Raw genomic sequence first — 26,337 nt, forward strand, 5'->3', positions numbered from 1 at the left:
ACTAAATTAGGATTGTTAAAGTTCAAAAAGGCAAAAAGGTCAAAATGAGGAAGATGAGTTACTTCATCTTTATTGGGACCACTGACCCAATTCAAGACCACCGACTCAATTCAGGGGACACACTGTGCATTCTTAATGACATTTAAGCTCATTTCTATACGAAGTGGAGAATGGGAGGTATTAATGTTATGAATATGCATTTGTATTTTGGATATTCATAATATTTGGAAATAAAAAGTGTCGTGTTCGCTTGTATCGGGGCCCTGCGTCTTAGGGAGCTATCCCACGCAGTGCCTGGTGCCAAATAAAACATACGCTTTCTAATTCTAAACTGTTAGAGAGTTTTTGTCCATCTCAGTTGGATATCGATATTAGATCGATATTCATATTTTGGTAAATCAGTCTGGGCTCACGTTACTCTGGAGGCAAAGGAAAAGAGAGGAGCTTCTGGTCTGGCTTCCAACAAGTTTACTGTCAGAGATAACCAGGCTAATAATAATAATGGTGCCGAGAGGCTTTTCCCTCAGTTTTATAGGGGGTTTGAAAACCATGTGGGGAGGGAAGGCAACCAATGAGATACAAGCCAGGGGGAAGATACAATTCAACAAGAACCACTGCGGGAAACCAGGAGGCGGGAGTTACAACAAAGAACCAGTGAACAACCGAGTAACAGAGAATTTTCCCAAACAGAGGGAGGCGGTTTGGACCTGGGTGCCACCCAGAGGGACGTGGCTTAGGTCTCTGTGCTGTCCATCAACCCACCCTCATTGTCACTGTCCTGGGGGAGGAAATTCTACCCAAGGGAGTGCCCTGAATTGATTGACATTCCCCTGTCCCAGCCCAGCAGTGGGCTGGGTCACAGCAACAACAGGCAATTTGAAAGGAGATATTTTCTTACTCTCTCTGCTTAAGTGATGAGCAGGACAGAGCATTTCTACAGTGCTCAGTACAGCTTCTGAAAATGATTCACAGATCTCAGTCATATCGCAGCAATGTCAGAGTCCAGAGAGATCTATTCTGGTAAACATAGTGCCAGGAAGAAGAACTTCTCACTGTAGGATACACGATCAGTTACTGCAACCCGTTACACACCCAGTGACTCATTTCTAGACAGCAGACAATTTCCCACGTAAGGCCTTCACACATTGTACTGAAATGTCATTAAGTATTCTTCGCTGATAATCTTTCTCTCTCTTTGCTTTTCCTCTCCCTTTCATTTTCTCCCTGCTGAGGCACATGGAGATTTGGTTTAGAACGCATTTCTCCTCCCTGGTCACGCATACACAGCACAGACAAGCAGAAAGACCAAAAGGAACGCACTCTGAAATGACTATGATAATTTAACAAGCAAAAGTTGTACAGTTGTAGCAATTCTGAACATTTTCTCTGTCCCCTTTCCCCATCTATGGCATTAGATAGAAAAAAGAAAACATTTCCTGTCTTCTCACAAAAGATATTTAATTTTAGATTTTAAAACCAATCAGATAGAACAATTGTCAATAGCTAGTCAAGGTCAACTCTGTGTGCTGTGTTGGAGCTCAAGCTGTGACCTTCCTTGATGATAGAGGCGATCAGGTGCAGCAACAGGGGTTTATCAGAGCTTGCTGAACATACAGCACAGGACAGTGGTGCTGCTTGGCCCATAGAGTCAATTATTAATTTCTTTGTTGGAATTTAGGACTGTTAATTAATGCATTTTAAGTGCACTTACCTGATCAACAAAAGCAGAGGGTCCCCTATACTTTTCCTTGCCTTTTTAAACATAAAATCTTTACTAATGTCTTTTAGAAGAAAAATCCTATTTTTCACCCTGACATGCAGAGCAAACTAAAGTAGATACATTCTGAATAGCTAATTCCTCCTGCTCTACAAAGTTTGTGTGAAGTCAACACTGTTGAAAGAACAGGAAACTAGCCTTGCTGTAGCAACACAATGCATGAACATTGAAATGTCTGGGTTTATGAAAGCAGTAGCTACTGGTGAGTAACAGAAAGTCATTTCCGTAGTACTGTAGTACTCTGCTCTGGAAGTCTCTGATCACTACAAGCTGGAACTTACAGCCAAGGAGGAATCCCTCTGTGCCTGCCCTGTTTCAATGTTGTTCCCTGCTATTTCCCTCTGCTGAATACTTGAGGTGAGGCTTGATTAACCTTTCAGCTACCTCACTGTGGTTGCTGCTCTCCTCACTATCTGCACATAAGAAGCTTGAATTAGCCAGTTAGAGCAGGACACAATAAACAGCAAATGCGCAAAGCCATCCCACCCACTCTGTGCGACACATTCATCAGCGCATATCAAAGCTGAGCATGAATTCCCATTACACTCTAACTGAAAAATTAAGTGTGGACAAAACCTCCTCAGGAGAATTGTTTTCTCAGATATTCCCATGAAGATGAACATAAATTTCAGTTGTCTTATTTTATATTTATATTTATATTTTCAAGGAAATTCCCCTGTTTTTAACATGCGAGCAAACCTTCAAAGGTAAAATTTGGCAACCAGGCAAGCCACTCAGAAATGCTATAGAAAGACTGTTATTCAGCAAATTGGGAAAATCTGGTCTATACCTGTAGGCACAAAGAATTAAAATAGGGTAACAGATAACCTGTTTTGGTTCCCCACACTTTATTTTGAGGACGTCCTATAAGGCAACTTTGGATGATTTAAATGCCTCTACTAAGCTCACTTATATTGTTGGAATTAGTGTAGCTTCAGTAGAAACTTCAGGACAACTTGTTACCACATTCAAGTTCAAGCTGCTGTGACCAAATTATTGAGTCCTCACAGGAGCTCACAATGAGGAAGGTTTTCCACTTCACGTCTGTGCCTAATATAAAGTACATGTTTAAGTCCTAGACAAGCAAATGTAAGTAAAGCTGGATAGACACATAATATGAAATCAACTTGTGTGTTTGTTTGTTTTGTCCTCTCCACAAAGAGCTTAGGGTGACACTGAGCATTTAAAGAGAGCAAATGCAGCCATTTTAAATTTAGATTTTGCATCCTGGGTGGATGCAGGTAACATAGGAAAGAAAAGTTTTGAATTGACCTGATAATAAGCCCTTCTGTTTACTCATAAATTAAACCAAACTCTGTATAGATTACACTTCCAAGAATTATACTCCCACTTTTCACAGACCCTCCTTGATTTTTAAATGCCCAGTTGCCTTACATCAAAAAATGTCACTGTGAGTTAAAAGATTCCTCTGAGGCAAGGTACTGATCTTGGAAACACATTGATTTATCACTGTCTAAATGGAAACGTCCTTCAGCTTCATTTTGCTGTCCTAACAAAACAGGTGTTATGGGTTAGCAAGCATAGTCCCAGAAGTGATTTTCTTGCAAAGAGGTGCTTACAGCTTCCTCTATGATCCAACAGAACCTATCAACTGGCTAGTTTGAATATTGACAAATTTTTAAGCCACTTAAAATTTTGACTGCCTCTGTGGTCCACATTTAAGAATGGACAAACCCTGGGAAGTGCTCTCTCTTGCTTCCGGCCGGGGGACAGGTAACTGGGCAGGGCCAGGACCTGCTCGGGCCGGGGCCCAGCCATCCTGGAGCCGTGCGGCCCTGTTCCACCCGCGACCCCAAGCAAAATTCCAGCTGCAAGGCCGGGGTGAGATTAACCCTTTTAGTGCTGTGAAAAGCTGAAAACCTGACGGAGGAGAAAGAAGAGACGCTTAAAGCTGAAATTCTGTTGTAAAGCTATGGTGGTGATAGACTATGATATATCAGAGTACCTGTTGTAATTTCATGAAGCGTGGGGGGTTGGAGCGTTCAACTTGTACTTGTGAGCAAAACCACCTGTGCTGAAATAAGCATGCTGAAGCAGCTGTAATTTGATGAGAAGTTTGAACAGGAGAGATGGAAGTGATGAAGACTCTTGCTCCAATCGGAAGGAGAAGACCTATGTTCCTAGAGATGCTCCCAGAGATAGTCTTAGAGATGAAGATGATGGGGACCCTTTTGCCCTCAGGGAAGGGGGAGGGCCTCTATTCTTAGAGATGAAGATGCTCCCAGAGATGGGTGAAGAGAACCTTTGGTTTTGAACAGATCAACTTTAAAATGGTACCCCACCCAGTAGCTCAAGATTGGACCCTTGAAAGCAGTTGTGGGAAAAGCTGCAAGTCGGGGGAAGGGACTCTCACATGTGAGCAGAGAACCAACCCAGCTGGCAGTCTCGTGATACTGAAGCCATGAGAGAATCTCTTGTGCAGATGTCTCCATAGCATGAGCAAGAGAGACTCCTCTCCCTAAGTGAACTGAAGAAGGTTATTATGGAAGTGGCAAACAGACTGAACATCTCAAGGGTTGTCTTTTTACAGTGGGAGAAGGGGGAAAGGTGGGGGGAGGAGAAGAGTTCTGAAGGTGTGGTATGATTTTATTTTTTTTTCCTTTCCTTCTTTTAGGTCTGTTAATAAACTTCTTTATATTCTTTTAAGTTTTGTACCTGCTTTGCTTTTCTCCTAATTCTTATCTCACAGAAGGTAGATAGTAATGAGTATTTTGGACCAAACCACTACAACAGGATTTTTCCCTCCCATGTGTAGGACAAAAGTGAGATATTTTGAACCAATGTTTAGGCACTTTCTGCTCTTCTAGTTTTTAATTACAGGTCTTGAAGGCAAATGCATTAACCAATATAAACTGATAAAAAAGTTACAAGAGGGAGTATTGCCAGAGAGAGCATTGCCTGCTGCTTCTAGGGAGGCATGTTGTAAAGGGGATAGTTTTACCACCTTCCATAGCCAGACATCACTGTGATCCCATTATCAAACATCTCAGCAAAATTAGGCCACCGAGGAAGGCTTTGGATGAAGCTTTCACTGACAGATTAAAAATCATCCCAGAAGTACTGAATATGGTATCTCAGGCCTATGTGCCTTATAATTTCTATTCTTAAACTAAAGAAAGACTCCACAGAGAAACAGTCATTTAATGACAGTAGCTTTATTTGGGCACCTTCCCTGATAGTGCAATTTTTACTAACTGTAATGAAATACACAGTCCACATATTCCCATAAGCTAATATAAAAATAAAATCAGCCTTCCTGTGGATCTCTTCGGGGAAAGAGAAGAGCCTCTCAACCAGTAGAAGCTTTTAAACCTGCCCCTTTGCCAGACAGGTGGGAGATCACTGCTGTTTTGCCCTCATAGTCTAAAGAGATCATAAAAGGAAAGGGAATAAACAGAAGCAATTCATTCCTCAAGATGAAAGTTGATACCTATTTTTGCTTCAGATTTTAGAAGCTTCCAACACACATTATTCCCTCTCCTCCACTTTCACCTTTCTTCACAAACAGTCTAAATTAGTTAATTTATTTCTGATTTAGAGTTAAAGGGTATTTGTTTATTTGTAATTTTAAGTAGTGATGCCACACCATCTCTTCTGCAAAAGCGAATAAAATATGGCATAAAACATGGTCCTTCTTAATGGCCTAGTAGCGCCCCCTAAAAGATATTCTCTGAATTAGGGAAGTGATTTAGCCATGTTTCAAGTATTAGGCTGAACTCTAAAGAGTTCATAAACATAAAAGTTATTCTCATAGTAGCTCTTACACAATAGATATTGATTGTACTAATTTCATGCCTTCTAGAAAGGACTAATGCTTAACATTGAACCAGAGAAAAATTCTATTTTGTACCTCATTTTCAACTGAATCATTAGAACCAGAAAAGTAGACTGGGGATAGAAGGAGGTTTGACAGAAGTCCATGTACCAGACAGCCTAAATTGCCTTTGCTGAATGTGAACAATATTCTTTAGCTGTTTTTGAGAAGAATAGAAAGATGACAGAAATTACTGTGAGTAGGAAACTAGAAAGTTTTGCGGTCTTTTTGTTGTTGTTGATGTTTACTAAAATTGAATCTTGCAAGTCCTAATGCCATCCCATTCCTCATGTAAAGAAAGCAATTTTTTATACTACATACAGTGCTGCAATCTATGCAAACAGCTGTCAGGGCATTTCTGGAAGGACATGATTTTATTCATTTCATAAAACATCAGAACAATGCGTGAGCAACAAAAGAGCAATGTATAAAGGCTCGAGCATCTATTGTAGCTTTATGCAGCCACTGTAGAGACTGAAGCTCTGTTTTGGCCTGGCTACCCATAATCTAAACATCTCCAAAACACTTTCAGACTGCCAGCATCCACCAGCAACCTATCAGCTCGGAGCTCTGGCGCATACAGGCAAACTTTTGTCTACCAAGAAAAGTTGTGTAACCATGATAGCATTGGCTACCCTAAAGTTACTGTAACATGAAAACCAGGCAGGTCACTGGGACTGTGAGATATGTCCTGAATTCATAAAACCTATTGTCTGGCCTTATAGTTTAGTGACTTTCAAAGAAAGAAGAAACTAAACATATAACCAGAAAACTACTTGCAGCCAGTCTGTCTGGTGAATATGCACATTACAGAAAACTGCTGGGTATAGAAATCTCATATTTTACAAATCTTATGGCTTACTATTGCAGGCTGACTCCAAATTGCTGGGTAGGCAGAGGTGGCCGTGGTGGAGGAATCTTAAACACAGGTGGGATTTTTCCCTTCTGTTTCCTCCAAAGATTTTCATCATGTCTGCAAAAAAATCAAGATTTCTGTGATATTCTGTGCACCACAGATGACAGACTGTATATGTGAACAGCTGCAAGTATTGCTCATGATGCTGATCTCCTGACAATAGTGTAAATGCTGCAGGTCTTACAGACTCTTCATTTCAGCATGAGGAAATCTTCAAGTAGGATTTGTGGTGGAATACTTAAGCAAGACATAGAAGAGACTTTTTGCTTCAGCCAGTGGAGCATAGTAATAAATGTGTCCAAGAAATAGAATCACACTATAATTTAACAGCAAAATTCAAACCTATTTGCTTCTCAAAATACAACTCCCTTTTCTTTGGCAACCATGCAATCCAATTTATAACCTCAGAGCTTTAAGGTATTTTCTGTTATCCCATATTTACACAAAAGGTGTGTAAAAAGCCAGCAGGCATCAGTAACAGTCATAATCAAAGCTTCCAGTTACTTCCATCCAGCAGTGACATAAAATCTGTCAGTACATCAAAGCATTTCCATGTAAAGTACCATGTTAAAAAGACTGTTATTGATACTAATACTGGCACTTGACTATCCCCGCGCTGTGCAGTACTTTTCATCTCCCATCCACTCTCCAATGCTTCTCCCTAACACACAAACACACGCCACATAAACATAATTGATCCACTAACAACAGATACATCCGTAAAGTTTAAAAGCAATCAACTCTTTGCTGACGGGGAATGCTCTTCATGAAAGGAAGTCAATCTATTGCAATACGTAAGGAAAGAGGTCAAGATTACAGTTTTGCCCAAGATAATTGCATGATACTCATAAGCAGCAATGACATATAGATTGGTTTTGCTAACACTCACACAGAAGTAGCAATCATATTAAGAAAACAGTCCATGACAGAGATGGAGTTTTTCCAAATCTATAGAAAACTAAACACCTGATGCACTTCAGCATGTCTCTGGTGGCAATGCAGCTTTCAGAATTAATCCAACCAAGCACAAACAGGTAAATCACACTTTTAATCACTGAAGAAATAGATTCTTCTTGGAATACAGTAATCAGGATGCAACTCTACCTGAGAAAAAAGTGAGACAACGTATTTTAAATTTGCCACATACCGGATGACTTCTTGAGGGATATTTAACTGGTCATATTTGAGATTTTCTCCGAAGTCACTTAAATAGTCCAAGTAGGTGATCTTTTTCCCAAACTTGTGGCTAAAAATTTTTTTTTGAAAAATCACAAAGTAGTATAAAAATTAGCTCGGGAGGAATACTTATAAAGGGTTTAGTTTCTAATTCTACAAAAATATAAGTGCTGGTGCAACTCAAAATTAGACTGTAATTGAAGCAGCAGGAGACATCAGACGTATTTCATTTCATATGATCAAACATATACAGTCCATGCCTGACAGTCTGATTTGAATAAAAATAACTGACTTCCATCTGAATGTTTCGTGATTTGCATAGATATGAAAAACATTGCATTAAAAGGCATTGAAAACTAGGTTTCACACAGCTTTAGAAAGCTCACTAAAAGAACTGTTAACCTTGGAGAGAATGTTACCCAGCCAACAGAACAACATGTTTGTATTATGCAGGTATTTCACTCTGCAAAAAGACAAAATAATGGGGCTGTAGAAATAAACTACAGAGTAGTTAAGCAACAGGTGAAATTTTCAAAGCATTGATAGTGTATACTCTTGAAGTGCTGGGCCATCAGCTTTACCCCTTTTGAAAAGGGCTGGATAGCTTCTAAGAAACATCAGAAATAATATTTTTTTTCTACAAATTGTACAAAACAGACTTCTGAATTTGAAGCCCCAAGTATCATTCACTAGGTCTTGAGTTTTAGCCAGAATACACAACTATACGGGCCGAGATATTCAAACAAGGGTCAGGGACGTGTTTATACATATGATCTGAAATGATGTCTTATTTTTCCACAACACGAAATATCTGGACTGTAATGAAGTGGCAAGAAAAACAGTAGGTGCTGATGATGTAAAGTATACTTTGCTGCAACTTACCTGCATAGTACAATTGGGGAAAATCTCCGGCATGGATGAGTTTATCCCTGGATTGTCCAATCCATATGCACATGCTCCCTCTAGCGGTACATGGAACAAACAGTCAGTTCCCTGAATTTTGCTAACAGGAATTTTGGGACACATGAGGAATATCATTCTGTGCATGCACAGTTTCAGAGCTCCCCGGAGTGTCTTTTATCCAAAAGAGCCAGAACTTCCAACATCTTCTCTAAGCCACAGGTGAGCACAAAGCTCTATAACTAATCAGCTCTGGTAATAGAGGACATGTCACAGAACCCACAATATGTAAAACAGTCATGGGCAATTAGGAATTAGTGCTGCTCCTTAAAAATGCTGCATCACCACTGCCATCTAAATGTATATTATGTTCATAACAGGTTCTGTTAGGTTAGACATAGAAATATGGCCTTCCTACAGTTATCTTTCACTTTGGAGTAAATACTCTTGACTTAACACATTGCCTTCTTGCTTGTTTCTTTTGGGACTGGAAAGAAGATCAATTAACTTCAGGAACTTGAAAAATTTCAAGTATTTACATTTTCTTAAATACTATCAAATAAAAGTATGCTAAAATAATTTTAATAATTTTGTCCTTCACTCTAATAACTCTGTTTGTCCAGTTGTTAGCAAATACAATCACTATGTAAAAGTACATAGGCCATGTGCTAACAGGTACCAAATGTACTAACAGACATGCCTCTTAATAATGAAATCTATTTTACATCTGCTATTTTTATCAGCAACATTATCTACAAATGAGTCTGGGCTATAATTCAGCAAAGCTAGGAAACAGAAAGTCCAGAGGATTTTTCTCCCTTATTTTTGTGAACTGGATTAATATTGACACTTAAATGAACAGCATAATTTTCTGAGATTAGTCTAAACTGGAAGGAGAAGGTACTTTGAAAAATGTTTAAATTGTACTACTCTAGTAAATTAACAATATTAATAAGTTTTAGTCTTTGATGGAAGTATAATTTAGCCAAATTGTACATGGGCCCTTTCACACTTAGTAAGCCAAACGTTTTTGACAAACCCAAACTACAGTCAACCTGAAAAGCAAAAGGCATTGTCAGCTATTAAACCACTTTAAGAAATAAAGAGGGTTTTTCCCTAGCTTCAGCTGATTCCTGATTTCTGGCTTGTGAACCTTTTCAGAGTTTACTCATACTTTCAATTATTTTGTCAGTCCCAGTGTACACAGAGCTTTGCTGTTCTTGGCCACAGATTTATAAAAGACAGCAGAGTCTTACTAAATTACACTCAAAACAAGTATCTAGACACACAGTGGTAAAAGCCAAGTACAAACAGAAACAACCAATTGTGATGAAAACAGGGTGATCACAAGGTCAAGATGAGGATGCATCTAAGATGACAGGCATTGGTTTGAATGATTTATGAATTATGAATTATTTATGCTAGGTATGAATGCTTAAGTTTATCAGGATCACCCATTTTTCAATTGCCAGTGTGCCACACTTTCCCAGAAAAAAAATACTTAGACATAGTAAGATCCAGGGAAAATTATTATTTGCAATGGGTACCTGTAAACTCGTATTTTTTAAGAATTAGCAGGCAATTATTGCTCTAAGTCAAGTAGTACCGCTGTTGTCCACCTGTGGCTCCACTGAGGGCATTAACATGCACAGGCTGAAAATCACTGGTGTCCCAAAGCCATTTGCTTGGAGCTGTTCCCAAGGAGCTCTCAGCTAACTCTGAGAAAGAAGATGGTTTCAGCAGAGTATTGTAGTTCCATTAAGAATTTTTCTGGGTTTATTGTTGGGTTTTGTTTATTGTTTTGTTTGTTTGTTTGTGTTTTTTCTAGAAAGTTCCCATACCCATCCCAAAGCAAATGAGAAACAAACAAACCAACAACAGAAGTAAATCCAACTCCATTCCTGAGACACCATCAGGTACTGGACATCCTGCTTCTGTCACACTTTTCCCACCACTGCTCTGTGTCCTGGATCAGTGACATTTATTCTACTGCCAGTTAAAATAAAGATCTAGAGTTAGTCTTCTTGTTTCAAGAACAGCATATTCTAGAATGATTTTTAGCTATAATTACTTCTTAAAAAATTTTCACATGCACCTTAGCGGTCCTAATCTGTCTACAACTTAAATTTCCCTTTTCTAATTAATTAGCTTTCTAGCACTCAGAAACTGAATTGATTGCAAGTTACTGTAGTGGACATTTTTGGTTGGTTCATTATGGCTTCTCAAGATTAGCTGTTTCCATCCTGCAGCCCCAAGAATATTCATCATATGATCTGCAAAATGTCAGAATTTCTTTGAAAGTGACAGAAGTTCAGAAGCAGAAGCTCAGCAAGCTCTACCATTCTTGCACTTAGCAGTGTTTGCCCATTGCTGGTGGTTCCTTGGAGACAGCACAAATTTTTACCATGCAAAGGAAAAGAACACCCAGTAAAATACATCACCTTCACCATTATATCCTTCTATTCAAATTCCTGTGGGCACTTCAGAGATTATCCATTGACTTTGAGAACATAAGCAGTGTCATTCCTATTCATCCCAACACTTCAGATCAGCCCAAAGGTTAACCATTCATCGTCCACCTTACTGTACCACCCAGTAACTCCAGTCACACACCCAGTTCCATTTTCCTAAGTGCTGTCAAACACAACAAAAAAGTCATTCATCGTTATGAATGTTGTGCTGTCAAACACAACAAAAAAGTCATTCACAGAATAACCACATTTTAAAAGCAATATTTACTTTAACATACCAGTAAAACTACTAGGAACTGAGACTCCCTTTTCTTAGAAAAAAAAGAACTCTACCCTATTATTCATTCCCAAGCTTAAACTCACCTTACTCTTTAGTTCAAGACAGTTTAAATGGGTATTGTGCTGTTACTTGACATATTTTACCTCAAGCCTTTTAAAAAGCAACTTATTAGAGAACAAACCATCCTTGAACTAAATGGGAATAATGTGTTCAATGAACTGCCAAGTACCTTATAAGAGGTTTAAAGATATTCCACAAAATTTTTATGAAGTTGGTTGGATGGACAACATACAGTGCTTTAAGGTTTTTCTTATACCTAGGAAAAGAAAACGAAATCGTTAGAAAAATGTTAAATGCCAGAGATGGTAGAACTGAATAGATAAAACTGAATGGAAGGTTATTATTACAGGCATATTACACAGTATTCTTTTCAAATACATTAAAAAGACCCAATTCAGAAAAAATTGAATACAAAATTAAGAAAAGAAAAAAAAAAGCCAATTTTAAAAAGTAGTCAGTTTTGACAATAGCCCAAATTAACTATTATGTTCCTAACCAGTGTCTGGTGTCTCATAGATTTAATATTAGGGAGACAGAAGGGATATTAGGTAATTTGGAAAAAAATACTGATAGGAGAATGAAGGATCTCTAAAGAAATCTTTGATTTAAAAAATTACTTTTTTCATATCCCTTTATTTTCTGCTTGCAGGACTTCCATGTTGGAAAAAATTTTTACATTTTCAGATACAGAATTTACACCTAATTCTTTAATTTTACCACTAATTTTGTCCTGCTTTGCTAGTAATTACTAAAGGTGAAGCCAACTGCTAGTTGTTTGATATTTCATTGCCCCTTTTGTATGAAACAAAATCTTCCTTCATTATTGCTTTGCTTGATTCTACAGTGTCATTTCATGATATCTAAACAATAGATTCTAGTTGGCTGAAACTGAAATGGAAACTAGGCTGCACAAAAAGACTCTTATTCAATAGTATTGCAGAATTTAATTGAGACATGCATATTGGAATATCTTGCTTTTATATATATATTTTTGCTTATTACTTTGCCAAGTTTGCTTCCCAGTAGAGACAATGATCAGGGAAAAATATGATCATGAACTCCAAAGGAAAATCTTCTTGTAACAGGTTATACTAAGAGGGGGAAAAGGGACCAACTCAAGAATTACATGAGTTTTTCCTTTTTGGGATTTTTGTCTAAGAGCCCAAAGTCCACAATAAAAACTAACTAGTAAAACACCCAAGTTGCTTTACTAATGTTTCTATTTTAACTTTATTTTGCACCTTGAAGCAACAGCCATATGGTGGATGTTCTTCAGTTTCCTAGATTACAATGTCCAAAAGACTTTACTGAGCCTCTGCTGTGAACCTTCAAAGCAAGATCGGTTCTTTTGAAACTACTCCTGTTCAACATTTGTTTTCATGATGCTGGTTAATTACTCTTGTCCTTTGTACTCTCATCTGTCCTCCCTTCCCTTTGACCCCAGAAATCTGAAAAGGGCTATTTTTGTATCGGAGTTTTTTTTCTCTCTGGCTAGTACAGTACCCCATATGTGTTGGGCTGGGAATTTTGCTTTGAGTTGTCAATGACAGTATGCCAAGAAGTTCCAACTGTTAATAAAATGATGGGTTCTGCCTGGTGACCTAAGCCTCCACGTTCCCTTTGTTCTACTGTTTTCTGGATCAGGGTGGGGGAATAGAGACAGATTTTTGGAATAAATCAGTCTCATCATGCACTTGTAGGCAACAAAAAAGCCAATAAAAAGACACTGCCCATGTACTGCTTCTTCCCATAGCACAACTCTAAATTTAGCTTAAGAATTTCCCAAGAGGAGAGCAGTGCGATGTTTTGTTCTGGAATTGTCAGTGCATGTTAAAACCCAGTACTGCAGTCCAAACCTCTCATCAAAGACAAAATACAACAGACCTTTGCCTTTCCTCTCCTTTACCCAGTCCTAGAAAGAACAGATACATCATACAACCCATATTCAGTCACGTTGCCTTCCTGAGGCCAACTTACAAACAAGTTACAATATGCAGACAAGTAAAAGACTGACTTCAATAGGGACTGGCTGCTCCATTGGTAACTTCACACTTTCAGGGAACAAACATCACTATTCTGGTCTCCACTATTAAAATGCAATTTATCCAAGAGCTTTGGCCTCAACTATACTATAACCAACTACTCCATGAAGTCCTGAACCACAGCCATCAGTACTCCAAAGTTCAGGTACATCCAACACAGATCTTGATTTTGTTCTGATGGCTTTTTATACCCTTGGATAACCACTGCAGCACCCAGGCCATTCCTCAGTACTGCACAGAAGACACTTAACAAAAGAACCAACAGCACTGACATCATTTAAGAATTTGCAATGGCAAAGTGAACTCAGTTAATTGTGGGTGGATCAGGACAGATCCACCTAACTTCCTTCATGGAAGTTAGTTATAGACATTACACAGTCTGAAGAGTAAACTAAGTCTTTTAGAGACATACTTCTTGTCAAATTCCTTGTAGGCTGTTTGTAACCATTTCAGAGATGGTTTATTCAGACTCTTCAGGCCGTAGTGAAAGTAGACAACCATATAATCATTTTCTACATACTGGTCCAGAGTATACTTTACGTACCTGAGGAGAAAGATAACACTTTGGTTTTAAGATAGTTTACTGGATGCGATTTTTGAAGCAGTAACTGGGAAAGAAAATGTGCTATTTTTGCACAGTATGGTTGTGACTGGAAATTCATGTTTGCTTCAAAGTATTTATCTAAGACGTTCATCTTGCTCTAGTAGCAAATAATTCCACATTGTTGCCACGCCTGAAATTTTAAAGAACATATTTAGTTACAAAAACTATGGTGCTCATGAATCACTTAAAAATGAAGACAATATAGGACTGTGTTTGTCAAGAAATTTTTTTAAGAGATGCATTTTAACTAAAAGCAACTTTTAGCTTGCTTTTTTCAGTCTTTGTAAAGTCCTTCCTTTTAGACAAGCAAACAGTGTCTTTTTGTATTTTCAAAACAATAAGATTACATTTTGGGCTTTCCTCTCAATTTAAAAGTTTCTAAATCCTTGAAAAATCCATTACCCCTAATTAAACTGCTCTTCTTGAATATATTTGTCTTTCCCTTGTTTGCATTGTGGGGACTGAGTTCTTACATCATTTCCCTTAAATTTAATTTAAATCCCTTAAAATTAATTTAAAGAACTACACTATGTATCCCATCTTGAAATAATACTGCATGTCTTATAAGCAGATTGCTGTATGTTCATTCTTTTACAGTATAGTTTAAGATGATTCTCATTCCCTTTCTCCTACAATTGAGAACACAGGATGGCCTATTACACAGCTCAATGACTCAAATAAAGCAATGATGGAGCAGTGCACTCTAGCCTCATTCCTTGCTATGTCAGATTTCGAATTTCTCATGTTATTCTCAATGCTATCTTCTTATTCTGCAACAGGCCCAGCTACTGCTCTTAATTGCATGTAAGTGATTTTCATTCAATAAAGCAGATAGTTCCATGTGCCATTTACTGGGCTGTGACTATCTGCAAATATGAAGAACACTTTGACTATCTCCCTTTGCATAGAAAAGCCCTTCACTTCTTACCCTGTACTCCCACAGCCTCATTTATCTTATTCCCTCAGCGTACTGTAAATCTTAGACTGCAAGTATATTGTGAAAAGGATTGCCGCTGCAATTATTATAATGCTGTTTTGATCCCTGACTTAAGTATTAATGGTATTTTAATGGTATTTTAATGGAAAAAGTAGTAGTGAGTCAATCAAGACTTTTTTTTTAAGAATGTGAAATTAAAATACACCTAAACAGATATTGTTACAGAGTGCCTTGTGTTTTATTTTACAGCATGTAAATTCCTTGTTACATTGCATCCAGAAAACATTTATTTTTAAAAATAACCAAGAGTATTTTGGGGGCATATAATAACCAGTATTTTTCTACAGTCTACCTGTTCCAAGACTGTAACAGAATTGCAGGGACATTACAAAAGCTTTACCAAATCAATTCTTTAAGTGACTTCATCACAAAATATCTAGCAATCAGGGCCTACTCCTTGCCTACAGCTTTTTTTCAGAATTCAACATCTGAGTCTAATTACCTAAAACCAGATCCCTTGATAGCTATATTACTACCTTCACATTCAACACTTGCCTTCAGTTCTCTCTTCGGACAGATTTTCCAAGTGAACTTGATGTGGGCTCAGATACAGGAAAATGTGCTATGAAGAGCATAAAAAATGAAGCAACATGCTCTCAAAATCATTTCTTAAGTAACCTGTGTTTTAATCCCTCTCCACTTCTGACAAGTTGAAACAACAGCATTTCTGTCCTTTCCAATGGTGGGGGTTAAAAGGTACTCAAAATTTTGGCAATGGAGGCTGCATAAGAGCTCCAAATAGGTTTAAAATGCTTAATAAGGACAGGACTCTCAGGACAAAACAAGTCTCCTTGCAGTGACAAACTACGAGGCAAAAACATGTCCTGGTACCTTACTGCAGCAAGTTTATAAGGAAGAATGTTGTTAATTTACATATTCACAACCCCTTTTAACATAAAGAAACCAAAATTACATACATATAAAAATGTTAAGCATAATGTACTGAACATAATGCAGATAATTTTATAAAACAGAAAACCCACTAAGATGCAAATAACTAAACAATGCTCTTCCTGAGTGATTTAGGAGATAAAGTATAGCAAATTAAAGCAAACACAGCTATTCATGAGAATACATATATGCAGCACTAAATTGCTAGAATTTCTCTTTCATTGATCCACATCATGATTTTTTTTTTTTAATACAATAAGAATTTGTCAATAAAATCAAGACAGCAATTATGAATTGGTTCTTCCAGTAGAGACTCCAGGTGAGTTAACTGGTAGTTTAATCTACATCTCATTCACTTAATATTAACACTAGTAGGTCTAACATCCTTTTGTTATTTCACTCCTTGCCTATTGCTTCTCCTCCCTGAAAGCTCATCCCCCTAGCAGCAAGCTAATAGAAGTTCTTGTGTAAAGTAGTCCATGCAGGAAATTAAAAGCAACTTACTCAAGCAACCTTGTGTGATTGAGTTGATGGGATGGGGAATGCGGCAGCAGCTGAAGGCTATCACCTTCCTTCCAGAACTGTCATCACCTGGCAAACAAAACAGTTAGTAAAGACAATACTCATTTACTTATGGGACCTTGGGTATCTGAAAGGATGGCATGGATCTTCTGATATTGGGGCTACCTCTATCTCCTGTTATTACCCAGAACAGCCCATGAAACTTCACTGCCCAGTCACATATTACATGCAGAAAGTTGGGCAAATAATAAGGCAAAGCTCAGAAAGTCATATGCAAATAGTGGTGGTGGTGCTCAGCTCCAGACAGGGAACACTTAGATCCTCCTGGAGCATTCAGCTGTGGAAGAAAACAGGCCTGCTTTCCTTAGTAGTCTTGGCAATAACATGTTTTCAAACTCCTCATGCATTATTTCTGAAATTCATTAGAACACAAGCACTTTTGGCATCTGCTTTGTCACACATGTTAAGTTGGATGTTTTTAACCAACTTAAGCTTTCTTAGATACTCTCTTTCAGAAGCACTGCTACACTAACCTCACATTAAAACACAACAGGCAAGGGGCAAGGCATACAAGAATGATTTGCCTAACCTGAAGATCTGTAGGTATACATCCCTTAGTCCCTCTGACAAAGCATGTATTGCTGCATTCAAGTTCATTTGCTCTTTGACTCATGACATCTTCACCCACACTGTCTGTACAGACAAGGCTGGTGTTCGTGCCATGCCCACCCCACACCCAAGTTAAACACCCCACACCGAAAGCCAAACAGAGGTTATGTCATGCTGTAGTTGTTTGGTCTAAAATACTCATTACTTACTTATTTACCTTCTGTGAGATAAGAATTAGGAGAAAAGCAAAGCAGGCACAAAACTTAAAAGAATATAAAGAAGTTTATTAACAGACCTAAAAGAAAGAAAAAAAAATCAGACTAAACCTTCAGAACACTTCTCCTCCCCCCATCTTTCCCCCTTCTCCCACTGACAATGTAAAAAGACAACCCTTGAGATGTTCAGTCTGTTTGCCACTTCCATAATAACCTTCTTCAGTTCACTTAGGGAGAGGAGTCTCTCTTGCTCATGCTATGGAGACATCTGCACAAGAGATTCTCTCATGGCTTCAGTATCACGAGACTGCCAGCTGGGTTGGTTCTCTGCTCACATGTGAGAGTCCCTTCCCCCGACTTGCAGCTTTCCCCACAACTGCTTTCAAGAGTCCAATCTTGAGCTACTGGGGTACCATTTTAAGGCTGATCTGTTCAAAAACAAAGGTTCTCTTCACCCATCTCTGGGAGCATCTTCATCTCTAAGAATAGAGGCCCACCCCCTTCCCTGGGAGCAAAAGGGTCCTCATCATCTCTAGGACTACCTTTGGGAGCATCTCTAGGAACATAGGTCTTCTCCTTCCGATTTGGAGCAAGAGTCCTCATCACTTCCATCTCTCCCTGTTCAAACTTCAATTACAGCTGCTTCAGCATTTGCTTATTTCATCACAGGTACTTTTGCTCACAAATACAGTTTGAACGCTCCAACCCCCCCATGCTTTCATGAAATTACAACAGGTACTCTGATATATCATAGTCTATCACCACCATAGCTTTACAACAGAATTTCAGCTTCTAAGCATCTCCTCTTTGTCCTCCCTCAGGGTTTCGGCTCTTCTTTCTTTACTTAATGTCTGCAGGCTTCATCTGTTCTGGAGGAAACTTACAGCACTAAAAGGGTTAATCTCACCTGGGCCTTACAGTTCAAGTTCGCTTATCGCTGTTGGTCGCATGATCTTTGCCGCGCAGCGGGGCAGCTTCAGTTGTATCTTCAGCCGCAGTGGGGAGGGGGGAGTGTGTAGAGCCGGTCTGCACTGTCTGCACGTAACAGGGATGGGAGAGGGCCGTGGATGGAACAGGGCCACACGGCTCCAGGATGGCTGTGTCCCAGTCTGGCCCGGGCAGAGCAAGGCCCGGCCTGGCCCTGCTGGGCCTCACAGGCCCTGCCCAGCTGCCTGTCCCAAGGCCGGAAGCAAGAGAGAGCTTTCCTGGGGTTTGTTCATTCTTAAATGTGGACCACAGAGGCGTGTCAAGCTTTTTAAGTGGCTTAAAAAATTGTCAGTATTCAAACTAGCCAGTTGAAAGGTTCTGTTAGGTAATCGAGGAAGCTGTAAGCACCTCTTTGCAAAAGAATCACTTCCGTAGCTATGCTAACCCATGACACATGCTCATACTAAAGGTCATTCGGCACTGAAGACTGTGAAGTGTTAAGATTTTAACTTGTATCTACATGAATGATATCATTCCTTTTAAAGGAATACAGAAACATTCCAGGAAACAGTTAGACTGAATTAATCACATTTAATACATTCTTGGTCTAGTTCCCATGTTCCAGCTAAGGGATATTTAATATCCTTCTTCTATTTCCACTTCTATTTCCTATGCTTCTATTTCCACTAAAACACCAAAGTTTGGCTTTGATATTAGTAGGAGTACAAAAAAGTCAAGGGGTTATTATTTATAATTCTGTTATTCCCCTTTCACCCCCAATTAAGTAGCTGTAATGAATAAACAAAAAAGAGTAAAATGGGGGAAATTAAATCTGCAACAGAATCAGAAAATTTTATGAATACATAAAATTATATGAGCATTATTATGACAACTGGGTAGAACAGCTTCAGACACCTTAAACCATGCTAATTTGTATTATTGATCAAACTACTTCATCTGCACAAACAAAACACTTTCCAGCATTGCAAACACACATTTTCCATGAAAACCCACCACTGATACCATATACTTCATTCAACTGAGGAAGAGGTGGCTGTCCCCACCTGACATATGACATGACTAAGAAAAAAAATCTTGTATTTGCCTTGTCCAGTTCGACAGTCATAATAGGACAGCAACTATTTAAACCCATTCCATTTTGGGTGCCAAAGGAGAAAAGAGAGGGAAGCGATGAGATTAGCAATTACTTTTCACATATGAGCATGGACTGGGAGACATCTTCTGCATTATCAATTCCAATCCTGTGTCATCACAAGGAACTGTACCAGATAATCCTTCCATTGATTTGTCAAGCCTATCTTAAAATCCAGTTAGGTTTTTTCAGTTTCATGCTTCTCCTGCTCACTGATTTGACAACTAGCAACCCATTTTCTCAATTCCAGTCTGAAAGTCATTTTCAATTTGTACAAATTTGTTCTTGTGACAACATCGTTCAGCTGAAGCAGTGCTTCTCATTCAGCACTATTTATCATCCCAAAGGACTCCGGGCAATAACAACATTCCCTCCCAGCCCATGTTCTACTGCTTGTAAACAGGTCACACCTTCTATCTTTCCCCTGATATTGGTGTTCTCTACTCTGCTCCAACCTGAACATGTCTTTCCCAAGTGACAAGAGTTATATGGTAAATTTCAGATGAACATCACACAGAGGACTTAAAAAGCTTTCCTAATGATATTCACATTATTGTCTTTACTGAGAAAAAATGATGAAGTAATAATTTAGCTTGACAGCTACAGCTGGATTATCTCTGATAGCCACCCCACTCTTATTTCACAGAAGATTACTTCTTTCTTTTTTTAAATTTAAAAAACAAAGAACCTTTCCCTATTTGCTTTAACAACCTCTAAAGGTCTATTTCAGCTTGAATTTTGGTAATTATCACTTCAGTCCTATAGTTTTAGACAAAACTGGCTGACTCTTTTCTCCTGTTCTTTTTTTGGCTGGCTACTTATTTTTTTTTATCTTCCTCAAAGGGGTTTTTTTCATACCACAAGGTTTGATGTCCCTTCCTACACTAAAAATGAACTCTGACTCCTGGGTTAAATAAGGTGCTTGAGCACCACTAAAGAGCATGCAACACCACAATTATATGTACTCAGGTATGTCAACATATTGCTCTTAAACAGACCATAATTTATTTCCTGAAGTTAAGTGTCTTGTTTTATATTCTCAGAGTACTTATAAAGGCATTATAATGTGACATGTATTAATACGAATGATGTATTAAAATTAAAACATTAATATGATTTCTTTCTAAATCATGGCTTGTTTGTGAAAAAATTGCTGTTACAATGCACTCCAGGTATTTTATCTGTTAGAAATAATAATTTATATGAGCACAGTAAAGCTCCCTCAGGAAGGCAGTGACCTTGGAAAATGCCTATTGCATGTGCCAGAACATTTGCTTTCCAGTCCACTGCAGTCTGCATTCTATGCATAGAATTTTTACCCAAAGACATGAAAGTTTGAAAAGTAAAATGGGGAGTGGCAAACACAAAGAAGAGTGTAACTGCAAGTATGATGATTTCAAACCTGAACAGATTGTATTTTTCTACCAGAAACCCATACTTCCCAACAACTTAGAACTGAAAGACGCCTCATCTTCTACTGGGAACAAAGGAAAAAAGAACTGCAATTTCAGATTTGCTCCTTGATATTTCACTTTCAGGTCAAATGTGTAGTTTTGTGTTAACCTACTTTATTCCCCAGTTTAATGTCACCAGACATCTTCAGATCAAAACTTCTTTTACCCTCCATGGAAAATGTGTTCCTCCCTTGATCTCTCTGCACTGGTTTTGGGCTCCAAATACTCAGGGCACATTCCCAAAGATTGAGGGCACTCACACTCCTCCTGCACCTTTCTAAACATCCCTCATGCAGAGGAAAGGTCTGATAGACTTTGCTCACACATGGGTAGAAGGCTCCTGCCTTTGGATCAGGCACTTGCTGTCTCACAGCCACATTCCTGGGTAGGCTCAGGATTATGAGCTGTGTGGTCATGGAGCCACTCCTAGAAACACAGTACAGAAACAGCCTCCTCCCTGTGCATGATGAACAAAAACAGGTGTGGAGAGTGGGCTGTCTACACAGAGATTTACATACATTATAACACAACCTATTTACTGCAGTTTTATTTGTCTGGATTTCACTGAAACGGACACAAATCATACATCACTTTTGATATCAAACTTGGCAGTAGGAAAAAAATGTTACAGTAAGACACAGGGCAGGGCAAGAGGTGAAGGAGATGGTACCTTTTTTTAATTAAGAATTTGGATGCACAGCATTTCCTAACTGCTTCTTGCAAATTAAAAGGATTTTTTTTCTAATGAAAGAGCTCATTCCAATTCACAAATGAGATATTTCAACTGCTGTAATTTTAACATTACTTTTTCAAGAGATTTTGTTCTGATGATGTTAAACATTACTATTTTACAAGTGAAAAGTGAAATATTTTAATTTACCGAAGCTTGTTATGATCACTTTACAGCAAAACAAGATCCTCAAGTCAACAGAAGTTTTCTGATGGGTTTCAATGGAAAAAGAAGTAGGGTCAAAATCCAGGGGACTTGCCACACCAGTGAAAACACTTGCTCTCATATTTGTTTCTTTAATAGAATTTAAGCTAGGGAAATGAACTTAAACTTCAATTACACACTGGTAAATGGTGAGACAAACTGTGCTTTCAAGCTTCCTACTCTCTACAATTCATGGAAATACAAAGTCATTAAGAAGTCATTGTGAAACATCTGTGTTTTGCCTAGGCCGAGTAATGGACAGTAAATACACCCACAACTAATCCACTGTGGTTCTCTGTCCATCCACAATGGGAAACTTCTTAGCCAGTTAAGAAAAAACAGTCAAGATAACACAGCTGAGTCTCAATATTAACAGGAGAAGCTTCTAACTTGTATGTTATGCAGCTTAAGGATGAAGTATTAAAATAGCCACTGTAATGTTTATTCTTTGGGACAGAGACCAGAACCACCATGGAAATACAGAGAATTACACCAACTCTAAATTCCAAGAGTCAACTCATTTTGATTTCACAAAGTTTCTTCTTTGCATTCATTCCTCTGGATTCTACCCATGTCCATGTGTACTTAGAAACCAACTTCCTATGAGAGGATTGCACCTGTACTGCACCTGGCTAGTTCTGGAAAGTGCTAAAACTGCAATTAAAATCAAGTACATGCTCAGGTGTCTTCCTAAACAAGAATGACTATAAGCAAACTTTCAGGAGACTTCCCACATCAGGAACCTCCTTATTCCCCTCAGAAAGCCAAGATTCTTCATCAAAGATTTCTCCATGAGTAGTTTTTCTCTTAAAATTTGTATAAGGAAAATACTTTGCCATAAGACCTTTTTTTCGGATCAGATGAAAGCAAAGAGACAGCTTGGTTTCTGATGTACTTAATTATTTTCATTTCATCTGTGCTCCTCTTAAGGTCTGTAAAGTAAGTTGAAATGAGGATGAGTTAAAGTAATTCCTGAAGTCAGCCTCTCTAATGTCCATACAACTCTGGCTGACTCTCTGGACTAGTCTGAAAAAGGGCGCTGAACATCAAAACTACTTTCAGTGATGCAAACCCAACTATTTTGATAATTCAGAGAAAGCATAAAACAAAATTTAAGGAAAGCAAATAAACAACAGAATAGTCAAATAGAAACAGAATATAATTTAAATTGACTTAGCAAAGGGGAAGCAGCCTAGGCTTTTCTTTTACATGAGGTGTATTCAGGTGTAGAACGACCTGTGATATCCAAATCTAAAATGAGTTGACATTCTCATCTGAATTTGGCACTTTAAGTCATCATTTATTTTAGCAAGCCTGTTGCTCAAGAAATTATGGTTAAAGGAGATGCATTATATTTTTTCAAGTTCATCAAGAAAGTATGTCCATATATTTTGATATCATTAACTCAGTTTTGTCTTTAAAAAAGACACTATAACTTATAGTCGAATGTTCAAAGAGAGAAATGCAGTAAATAAGGATTTATTTCCTTTCACATTCTGAGAAAAACACATGCAGAACTTGGAAAATCCAAATTCAACTTCTTCCTGAAAGATTTGAACCAAAGTTTCAATCACTCAGACAAGTTTCCTCTTCACTAGAGCAGAAAATATTTTCCATAGATAGTAGCCTTTATTTTGGAGCTTCTCTAGCTACTAAGAGGAAAACATGACGACACCCAAATGGTTTGGACATGCTTTGTAAAGTACAAAGCCCACATTAAAATCTGCTCTTGTGCTACAAATAGGTCAGGAACCAGAGCCCTCAGCTTCCTTTGTGAAATCTGCCCAGGTCTTGGGTATCTCCAATTGATTTGTTGCTTTCCCCAAAGGGATACTCCTGGAAGAAAGTCAGAGATACTGGTTTCAGGAATACACTTCGGAAATTCAAAAATTGAACAAAGTAAATCTTTTAAGAAAAGGGAAAAAAAAATCTTTGAACACAGTTCTTTCCTGTGGCACTGCAATTTACATACCACAGACCTGCTCCTGAAGGTATTGCAAGAAGTAGCAAAGCTGTCTCTGATATGATTGAAAACTATTAGAACTTGTGCCTTAGGCTGTGGAAGCTGACAGCTGTTCAGAAAGTCTCACAGACATCGACTTGGACACAATCCCTATATACCCTTGAGAACTTGATTTTACCCGTGAGAAGCCTAGTATCAATAAGAAGCAAGAAACCATAAACAACTGATGAAGAATGCACAGATGCGCTAGGGAGGCTGTTATTCGCTTAGAATTGTTTTCTAATGGGTGTTAGCTGCAAGTAACCAGTAGTTTTATGTGGTGTTAACGTAGAAGCCAATAGAGACACAGCACGAGTGCCTAACCACTGCATAAAAGAGGCCTTATAGAAATAAAGGGCGCATTTGCCATTGCCTGGAGTTGTCAGTGTATATATTTGTCGTGACCCATCTCTACAGCTACATTAGGCTTATTAGATAATTCACTACAATTTTTCCTTACATGTTGAAAAAACTAAATTACAACTTTACCTTTGACAGTCTGATCCACATCCTATTCTAATCAGTTTCTAATGCACTGTTTCAAAATCAAGGGGCATGAAATCAATTAGATCTTGAAAAAAATTATGGACAGTCTCTACAAAGACCTGGATACCTGAAGTTTTTAAATAGAAAAGCAACAAAAGGCTCAGGAGAAAAATAAAGATTAAAACAATGGTGGACTTGGATTCCATTAAAATTTCTGTTTAATACATAAAAGAATGTAACTGGCAGTTTATAAAAGCACAAGCAGCAGAAACAGAGTCCAACAAAATAAGCACATATTCAAAACAAGGTACTGCAAAAAGTTGTCACCAATCATATTATAGCAGCCAACCACAGAAAATAAGGAAGTTTGATGAATCTGATATGCTTATATGTCCCCTCCTTTTTGCCATAAAGAAAAATAATCCTGAGTTTGCTTTCAGGCAAACAGATTGAAACTTCTCCTTCAAAACAGAAATAAAAAGAACCAGCACAACAGCATTGTTCCATTTACATATGCTTAGAATTGTCAGCTGCACATTGGGATTTGTGACATAACTAAGTCTGTAATTAATAAACAATTAACTAAGTTTACATGTTTTTAAAATGTTCTTTTTTTTCTTAAATTATATTTTTACACTGTATGAATACAACTCGAAAAATCTCCTTTGCATATAGTCAAAACTCTTGTTATGGAAATCAGGTATAAGTAATTTTAGTTTATGAAAAGCAAGAAGGAATTCTAGTGTGGGTTTGGTCATTTTTTAAATAACTGTTGGAAACTAGATGACTGTAATAGATGGATAAATTACTGCAAATATTTTCACCTAAAATATTTCTTTTTCTTCAGTCATTTCAAGCAATACATCTCATCTTTCAATCACCAAATAAAAAATTAACAGCTTTCTGAATTGCTTAAACACAGCAATGATTTCAAACACTGAACTCATACTTTGTCTTACTCAAAAATATGAAAGCTATTACAAACTAGGTACAAATTGTTTAAAAACTATTTGTTTCCAAAGGTACTGGCATCTTCCAAGAAGGGAAGGAATCTTTTCCTTGTTTGAATGTTAATCCTGAAAATATTCAGACCTGACTCCATACCATTAACATCGGGATAGGGAGGTCTTGTTTTGTGAAGGTGAAGCATGTCCTTGGGTATGATCTCACCTTTCCTGTGTTCTGCACTCATTGCACACCTCTGCCTTCTCCTCTTGCATCCTACCTTGGAGCTATTTTGGAGGCTGCAGGCATAGGAGTCTGAAGCACAGCACTGGCTTGTGCTTCGCATTTAAATTGTCCAGCAGACTTGCAAACTCCCACCAAGTATTTCTGGCTGAAATTGTAGGTAAGGTCACTCTTTTCTGGGCTTAAACATGGCCAGGGAATTTTTTCCCTCTACAAAAGATTGCAGTGCTAAGGACAAAACCATCAGAGGTAATCCAACATTTCAGGCAAAATTTGCACCAGTGAAATTAAACCAGGAGTACACCAAAGGTTTGGACTTTATTCCAAGTAAACACTGATACAAAGCAAGTTCTACAATGAAACTATGGAAGCTACAGGTAGGTCTCTTTAAAAAACACTTTCACCACACTATACTGGAGCATATTCCCATTCTTTAATAAGGCACATGCTTAGAATGAAGCCAGGCAGGGCTGCTCAGGAAAAGGCAGGGAATGTCTCCTTTGTCAGTTGAGGTTGGAAGACTGCCAAGTTCTCCCCTTTCCCCTGGTCTGGAGGGATGGAGAAAAGGAGCTTCGTCTAAGCAGAGGCTCAGGGAGTTCAGCTCATCACCAGTAGTCACAATGATTCCCACAAGGACCTTTTAGAATTAACACCAGCTAAACCAGACAGATACCCAGTGCTTACAACTTCCAGGGCAGCTTTACGCAAATGAAGGATGAGGAGCAACAACAAACATTTACTAAATAGCTGTGCATAATTGAAGTTGCAGCAGTAGCAGTAGCAGTAGCATAGCCCAACATAATTTGATGCTGAGTATATTATCAGGATAAAAAAAGGCTTGAAGATCTCTTTTGATATGTCACCATGTAGCACTGCCTAATAGAGCAGGAAGAGGTTC

The 26,337-nt window shown here is 38.2% G+C and overlaps 1 protein-coding gene across 1 annotated transcript in view; it reads right to left on the reverse strand.

Annotated features, from left to right (window-relative positions):
• Nucleotides 1-26,337, reverse strand: part of ARHGAP8 (Rho GTPase activating protein 8) — a 55,674-nt gene that overhangs the window by 26,891 nt on the left and 2,446 nt on the right. Inside the window, 6 exon segments of the mRNA XM_008637169.2 lie at nt 6,475-6,585; nt 7,676-7,774; nt 11,585-11,671; nt 13,870-14,001; nt 16,454-16,490; nt 16,493-16,540. Of these exon segments, the coding sequence (XP_008635391.2) occupies nt 6,475-6,585; nt 7,676-7,774; nt 11,585-11,671; nt 13,870-14,001; nt 16,454-16,490; nt 16,493-16,540 (514 nt within the window).

The sequence above is a fragment of the Corvus brachyrhynchos genome, unplaced genomic scaffold (genome assembly GCF_000691975.1).
Source record: "Corvus brachyrhynchos isolate BGI_N302 unplaced genomic scaffold, ASM69197v1 scaffold517, whole genome shotgun sequence".
NCBI lineage: Eukaryota > Metazoa > Chordata > Aves > Passeriformes > Corvidae > Corvus > Corvus brachyrhynchos.